We start from the raw sequence: 7,570 nt of genomic DNA, 5'->3' as shown, positions 1-7,570 counted from the left end.
CCCCTTGACCCTCTTGCCTCCCTCCTATTAGGACCCATGGGATTACATTTGGCCCATCTGGATAATATAGAATAATCTCCTCATCTCAAGATCCTTAAAATTAATCACAACTGGAAAGTCCCTTTAGCCTTGTAAAGTGACATATTTCAGGTTCTGGAGATTAGGATATCAACATTTGGGGGGAACCATTATTCAACATACTACAATAATTTTCTGATGAAACTCAGGACCCTCAGTTCTAGTCAAGATATGGTCTATATATATTGATATCAATGAATGAGTGAATGCACCAGCAAAAATCTTTTAATGATTTAACAAATATTATTGGTTCCATTAACTGTGAGGTCATTTTTTTTAATTGGAGTATAATTGCAATAGTGTGATGATTTCTGCCATACATAAACATGAATCAGCCATAGGTATACATATGTCCCCTCCCTCTTAAAACTCCCTCCCACCTCCCCCCGCCCCCATCCTACCCCTCTAGGTTGTCACAGCACCTGGTTTGGGTTCCCTGAATCATACAGCAAATTCCCACTGACTGTCTGTTTTACATATGGTAATGTATGTGTTTCAGCACTACTCTCTTAAGTCATCCCACCCTCTCCCTCCCCCACTGTGACCCTAAGTCTGTTCTTGATGTCTGTGTCTCTTTTGCTGCCCTTCAAATAGGATCATCAGTACCATCTTTCTAGATTCCATATATACTGTATATATGTGTTAATACACAATATTTGTCTTTCTGACTTACTTCACTCTGTATAATAGGCTCTAGATTCATCCACCTCATTAGAACTGATTCAAATGCATTCCTTTCTGTAGCTAATGTGTATATGTACCACAATTTCTTTATCCATTCATCTGTCAATGGACATCTAGGTTGCTTCCATGTCCTAGTTATTGTAAATAATGCTGCAATGAACATTGGGGTACAAGTGTGTTTTTCAATTATGGTTTCCTAAGGGTATATGCCCAGTAGTGGGATTACCGGGTCATATGATGGCTTTATTCTTAGTTTTCTAAAAGGAATCTCCATAGTATTCTTTATAGTAGCTTAATCAATTTGCATTCCCTGGGTCATGTTTTAAACTACCTGCAGAGGAGGTCCAGGATCCATTGGTTATTCTCTAAACTTGACCCTGCATTGGTCCCAGAGCAAATTTTGTCATATTAAAATGGCAGCCAGTTCACTGACTATCATGGAATTAAGAGAAGACAGCTCTTTTTTTTTTTTTTTTTCCATCATTCTACTCATAAGTATTTAGACACCAGAAAGGTAAACAGAGCAAAAATACAGACATAGCCCCACCTGAACAGCTGCTCCTGGTTACGGAGATCATTTGAGGGAGGTAATCTGAAAAAGCTGTCTGATACAGACCCTCCAGGTGAGTACCTCTCCTCCCTGCCCCAGGCAGCTTGACTTCCACATGAAGGTCCTACATGTGGCCATGTGGACTGTGAGCTTGACTCCAGTGGGAGACCTGCCCTCCTTGTAGCCTTAGTGTCTGACCCTACTGTGGCCTTCGGGAATGCCTCCTGTGCAGGCTGTGAGCTTGAACTCTGTGGTGGGGGGCCTGTCATCCCTTTAGCCTGACTGTCTGACCCTACTGTGGCCTTCGGGAATGCCTCCTGTGCAGGTTGTGAGCTTGACCTCTGTGGTGGGGGGCCTGCCATCCCTTTAGCCTGACTGTCTGACCCTACTGTGACCTTCGGGATTGCCTCCTGTGTAGGCTGTGAGCTTGACCTCTGTGGTGGGGGGCCTGTCATCCCTTTAGCCTGACTGTCTGACCCTGATGTGGCCTTCGGGATTGCCTCCTGTGTGGGCTGTGAGCTTGACCTCTGTGGTGGGGGGCCTGTCATCCCTTTAGCCTGACTGTCTGACCCTACTGTGGCCTTCGGGAATGCCTCCTGTGCAGGCTGTGAGCTTGAACTCTGTGGTGGGGGGCCTATCATCCCTTTAGCCTGACTGTCTGACCCTGATGTGGCCTTCGGGATTGCCTCCTGTGTGGGCTGTGAGCTTGACCTCTGTGGTGGGGGGCCTGCCATCCCTTTAGCCTGACCGTCTGACCCTGATGTGGCCTTCGGGATTGCCTTCCGTGTGGGCTGTGAGCTTGACCTCTGTGGTGGGGGGCCTGCCATCCCTTTAGCCTGACCGTCTGACCCTGATGTGGCCTTCGGGATTGCCTTCCGTGTGGGCTGTGAGCTTGACCTCTGTGGTGGGGGGCCTGTCATCCCTTTAGCCTGACTGTCTGACCCTGATGTGACCTTCAAGATTGCCTTCCGTGTGGGCTGTGAGCTTGACCTCTGTGGTGGGGGGCCTGTCATCCCTTTAGCCTGACTGTCTGATCCTGATGTGGCCCTTGGGATTGTCGCTCTGGTGGGCTGTGGTTCTGTCACCTTTGTGGCCTGAAGCTGTGCCCCTTTTGTGGCTTGTGCCTCGTGTGTTGACTGCTGGCCTGACCTCCTTATAGCCTGAGAGTACGTCATCCGGGGGGCCTGTGGTCCTCTCCCCTGTGTAGACTGTGAATGCGCACGCCCTGAAGGTAGTGGGCCTACTGCTTGAATGGGCCGTGGATCTGTCCACCCTGGGGGAAGTGATCCTGCTACTCGGATGGGCTGTGGGCCGGTTGCCCGTGCAGCCTGTCGATCTGCCCCTGGTCTGAACAGCTCGCCCATCTCCCGTTTAGGCTGAGGGCCTTTCCCAGGCACTTGGATCCCAGCAGTGACATGGCTGGGCCCTGAGCCTATATGGGCACCAGAATACCCACTCCCCACTGCTAAGTGGTTCCTAGATCGGTTTTGGCCACACTGGTCACCATTGTGAGGAGAGGAACTCCCAATCTCCATGTAGGAGACAGAGGATCTTTCTGGCCCTGTCATGCCGTTTTCTGAGTTCAGTACACAGTAGCCCAGAACACATGCTTCACAATTGGCCGTGTCGTGGGACCCATTCAAAGGTACTTCCGGGATCACGGGTAACTCCGAAACCTTCCTGAAACCATTTCTGTAGAATTTCTCCAGAACACGCTGCACCAGGTTTTGCAGAATCCTATTTCTGCTTTCTGGGGAGAAATCAGGCTTCTCAAACTGAGACCGGGAGCACTTCTTGCACCTCTGTCCAAAGATCCGCATGAGCACCTTGCCTGGGGATTTCTGGTTCTCCAGGTACATGTGACATAGGATCTTCACTTGGGCAGAAGCCCAGCTTCGACGGCATGAGGAACACGAGAACCTGCAGGCAGACAGAAGACCATTGTACCCTCAGCTGTTGCCACCTGGGGGAAATGGGCCTGGCCTGGTCTCTGAGAACCCTTTCAACTTGAAAAAGTGCATGTGATATTGACAATTTGACAAGAATGAGAGGGACTGTGTTTCTAATAAAGCTTCTTCCTGTGGCCCACTGAACTCCCACCCAGATGTGGTCCCAAGTCTGCCTCTTTGCTAGTAGAACATCTCTGAATGTCTCAGAGGGAAAAACATTTCTGCCATTTGCCAGTGAAATTTGGTCTTCACAAGGTTACAGAGAACTCCTACAGAGTGCCTATTCTGAAGCAATGTTTTACAGTATTATCCCATTTCATCTTTAAAGCATCCCTCTTGGGTAGGCATTATTGATCCCAATATCCAGATAAGGAAACTGAATCATAAAATGATACACAACTTGCCTAAGGAACTCACAAAGTTAGATGGTAGAGCCATGTTTCCAATCGCAAGCCATGATCCGTCTACTCTACTGAGCAATGGGGTTTGTTTCATACCTCACTTAGGACCTGGAACCACAATACTTGGGTTGGAGACTCAAGTCAGTAATTTACATTGTTGTTGTTATTTAGTTACTAAGTCATGTCTTACTTTTGCAATCCCATGGACTGTAACCCACCAGGCTTCTCTGTCCATGGGATTTCCCAGGCAAGAATACTGGAGTGGGTTGCCATTTCCTTCTTCAGGGGATCTTCACAATCCAAGGGTCAAATCTGCACCTCTTGCTTGGCAGGAGCTTCTTTACCACTGAGCCATCTGGGAAGCCCGTAGCTTATATTAGGGGAACTTTTTAAAAAAACACTTCTCTAGGCCTCATTTTTTACATTCATAAAAGGAAAAATATTCAAGAGTTAGATTGTCAGCATTAAATGAGAATATGTGAAAGCATCTTGTAAACTACAAAGTATTTTTCAAAAACTGGTTAATATTCTTCTAAAACTATGTTGGTAGGTTGCTTTTTCCATCTTGGAATGACTATCAGGTCAATTCATCTGAACAAGAGAAGCACCTGTTCATTTGGGAGAGTGCCAAACTGATTAAAGACATCATGAGTCCCTCAAAGAGCTCTGACTGGTGCAAAGAGAGAGACTCTTATATGGTACACTGGGTTCCAAGCAGAGCAGAATAACTGCCACATGGGCTCTAGCCAATGGCTTGAAATCTGGGTTCTGTACAGCCCCAGAAGGCTTTATATAACAATAGGTTCTGCAGATAAAAATAATTATATATAAGTATATATATGTTCTGTAATATGTAATATATGAACAAGTTATTTATAAACATGTTACCAACATATATAGAGAGAGACTCAAGTCAATAGTTTATGTGTATATATACATATAAACTATATAAACTATTATATATATATATATAGAGAGAGAGAGAGAGAACTATTCATTGTCTTATGAGAATGGAGAAGAAGGAACACTTACTCTGCCTAGGAATTCCAGGGCACTTGAGTTATTCCTTGAGGAATAAATAGGGAGGCAGGAAGGAAAGGACCTGCTGAATAGGCAGAACATCATGGACAAGGGTATAGAAGTCTTGAAATGTATGTTATGGCTAATAACCCATAAGGAAGGGAAGAGAGGACATCTGAGGTGAGATAGGAGAAGGCCAGGAAGACATATAACAGTTGAAGTGAAGGTCCCTGCATGCCATTTAAAAAAGTAGACTTGACTGTCCAAGTCAGCATTTCTCACCCTCCTGCATGGGCAAGGAAGCTGCCTCCTGCAACTTGAAGTCTCACTGGAAGTTAAAGAGGAAGACAGTCAACAAGGGAGGGGCAGTGTTTAAGGACATAAAGAACCAGGTTTTAGTTTCTTGCAGCACCAACCCCTCTTCAGTTCGTCAGTAAAGTAATATTCAAAGCCATTGTCTGGCCTTAGTGAGTTCTTGGGGTTATAAAGGAAAGCCCCAGTCCTAGGCTGGTGCTGACCAGGACTAGGCTTGTAGGGCTGCTGCAGCCTGTGGAAGCCAGTCTGGACTGAGGTGGGAAGTAAGATAGCAGAAGTCTCTATATAGTGGCAGTCTGGAATAAATGGTGATGAGAGGATAGGGGAGAAGATTTATTTCATCCCCTGGGGATTTCCAAAAATATTTAGGGAACAAACCTAGTAAAAGAAGAAATTTCCTACCATTAAGCCAAAATAGAGACTTAGAACCATGTCATTTCCACACTAAAGAACACTATAACTGCAAAAGGATGAACAGCCTGGTGACACATATTCTTTTTAACAAGCCCTCAAAAGAATTCATCAGTGCCAAGCTGAGCCTCTTGGCCCAGAAAGGCCCACAGCTAGACAGACTCACATACCTGCCAAATCCTTTCTGCTGGTATTGCTTCCACCCCTGGGCCACACAGTCTGGCCGAAGGCTTCCATCCATCTTCAGGGTCCATCTGGCCCGGGGTTTCTCCTGACAGATCAGTTCTTGAAATGTCTGCTCCCATTCCCTGATATCCAAAGCTATTCTCTTGCTCTGAGGCTTGGCGTCCATGTTGATAGTAACTTTCAGTTTCCAGCAAGAGGGAAATACTGTTTCAGTTTCTCTGAACACACGTCAGCAGCTTTTTTTTTTTTTTTTTTTTTTTTAACTTCCATTTCAGGCTGTCTGAGTACACAGAGCAAGTTTTTGTTCTGAGGACAGGGGGCAGCAGGGATGAGCTAGTTTGTGAACAGGTCTTGCTAAGGGGCATCCAAGTGCAAAACTCTGGTCTGGATTCTGGAGGTACCTATTAGTTCGTTTTTATTTTATTTTTCTCTTATTTTTACACTAGGCAAAGCACGATGCTGGGCCTTCTCTGGTAGATCATCTGGTAAATAATTCACCTGCAGTGCAGGTGCAGTGCAGTGCAGGAGACCCTAGCTCAATTCCCGGGTCAGGAAGATCCCATGGCAATCCACTTCAGTATTCTTGCCTGGAGAATCCCCATGGACAAAGGAAGCTGGTGCACTACAGTCCATGGCGTCACAAAGAGTCAGACATGCCTGAGTGACCAGGGACACACACACACACACACACACACACACACACACACAGCGCTATGCTCAGCACTGGGACATGCAACATCAACTAAAGCAGTTCCTACCCCCATGGGGTGCTCACACCCTCGTGCAGACACTGGAGAGCAGGGGTCGATGTAGGGGAGCACGTGTCCAAGGCGTCTCTCACGTACCTGACAAGTCTTCACCATAGTCCCTTCAGGGGGGATGGATTATTCCTGGTGTCTTTCAGGTGAGTGGCACAGAGAGCTGGGTTTGGGGGGTTACCTTGTTCAAAGTCACCCAGCTAGTAAGCAGTATAAGTGAGACTTGAACTCATTCTTGTGTGACTCTTTTTTTTTTTTTTTTTAATTTTTTTATTAGTTGGAGGCTAATTACTTCACAACATTTCAGTGGGTTTTGTCATACATTGATATGAATCAGCCATAGATTTACACATATTCCCCATCCCGATCCCCCCTCCCACCTCCCTCTCCACCCGATTCCTCTGGGTCTTCCCAGTGCACCAGGCCCGAGCACTTGTCTCATGCATCCCACCTGGGCTGGTGATCTGTTTCACCATAGATAGTATACATGCTGTTCTTTTGAAACATCCCACCCTCACCTTCTCCCACAGAGTTCAAAAGTCTGTTCTGTATTTCTGTGTCTCTTTTTCTGTTTTGCATATAGGGTTATCGTTACCATCTTTCTAAATTCCATATATATGTGTTAGTATGCTGTAATGTTCTTTATCTTTCTGGCTTACTTCACTCTGTATAAGGGGCTCCAGTTTCATCCATCTCATTAGGACTGATTTAAATGAATTCTTTTTAACGGCTGAGTAATATTCCATGGTGTATATGTACCACAGCTTCCTTATCCATTCATCTGCTGATGGGCATCTAGGTTGCTTCCATGTCCTGGCTATTATAAACAGTGCTACGATGAACATTGGGGTGCATGTGTCTCTTTCAGATCTGGTTTCCTCAGTGTGTATGCCCAGAAGTGGGATTGCTGGGTCATATGGCAGTTCTATTTCCAGTTTTTTAAGGAATCTCCACACTGTTTTCCATAGCGGCTGTACTAGTTTGCATTCCCACCAACAGTGTAAGAGGGTTCCCTTTTCTCCACACCCTCTCCAGCATTTATTGCTTGTAGACTTTTGGATAGCAGCCATCCTGACTGGCGTGTAATGGTACCTCATTGTGGTTTTGATTTGTATTTCTCTGGTAATGAGTGATGTTGAGCATCTTTTCATGTGTTTGTTAGCCATCTGTATGTCTTCTTTGGAGAAATGTCTGTTTAGTTCTTTGGCCCATTTTTTG

General features: G+C 45.8%; 1 protein-coding gene across 7 annotated transcripts; it reads right to left on the bottom strand.

Annotated features, from left to right (window-relative positions):
- Positions 1-266: 266 nt before the first annotated feature.
- On the bottom strand, positions 267-5,777 carry RTP4 (receptor transporter protein 4). Of its 7 annotated transcripts, none has more exons than XM_061166797.1 (3): positions 5,579-5,717; positions 3,881-4,017; positions 267-3,232 (listed from the first exon to the last, which is right to left on the bottom strand). In XM_061166797.1, exons 2-3 carry the CDS (start codon positions 3,895-3,897, stop codon positions 1,252-1,254), a joined length of 1,998 nt encoding a protein of 665 aa, XP_061022780.1. In that variant the 5' UTR covers positions 3,898-4,017; positions 5,579-5,717; the 3' UTR covers positions 267-1,251. The 7 variants fall into 7 exon arrangements, with proteins under 7 accessions (XP_061022780.1, XP_061022779.1, XP_061022783.1 ...); XM_061166800.1 differs by lacking the exon at positions 3,881-4,017 and adding an exon at positions 3,679-3,770 and having other exon boundaries at positions 268-3,232; positions 5,579-5,700; XM_061166799.1 differs by lacking the exon at positions 5,579-5,717 and adding an exon at positions 3,666-3,770 and having other exon boundaries at positions 268-3,232; positions 3,853-4,016.
- Between the last annotated feature and the right edge of the window lie 1,793 nt (positions 5,778-7,570).

Source organism: Dama dama, chromosome 19 (genome assembly GCF_033118175.1).
Source record: "Dama dama isolate Ldn47 chromosome 19, ASM3311817v1, whole genome shotgun sequence".
NCBI lineage: Eukaryota > Metazoa > Chordata > Mammalia > Artiodactyla > Cervidae > Dama > Dama dama.
This window is presented reverse-complemented; position numbering and strand designations above follow the sequence as displayed.

Bases quoted from the DNA above. Each gene is read 5' to 3' on its own strand.
- RTP4 (XM_061166795.1), bottom strand. From the start codon at position 5,760: ATGGACGCCAAGCCTCAGAGCAAGAGAATAGCTTTGGATATCAGGGAA. The intron at 3,233-5,578 runs GTATGTGAGTCT...GTCTGCCTGCAG, and splicing joins CAGCAGAAAGGATTTGGCAG to GTTCTCGTGTTCCTCATGCC.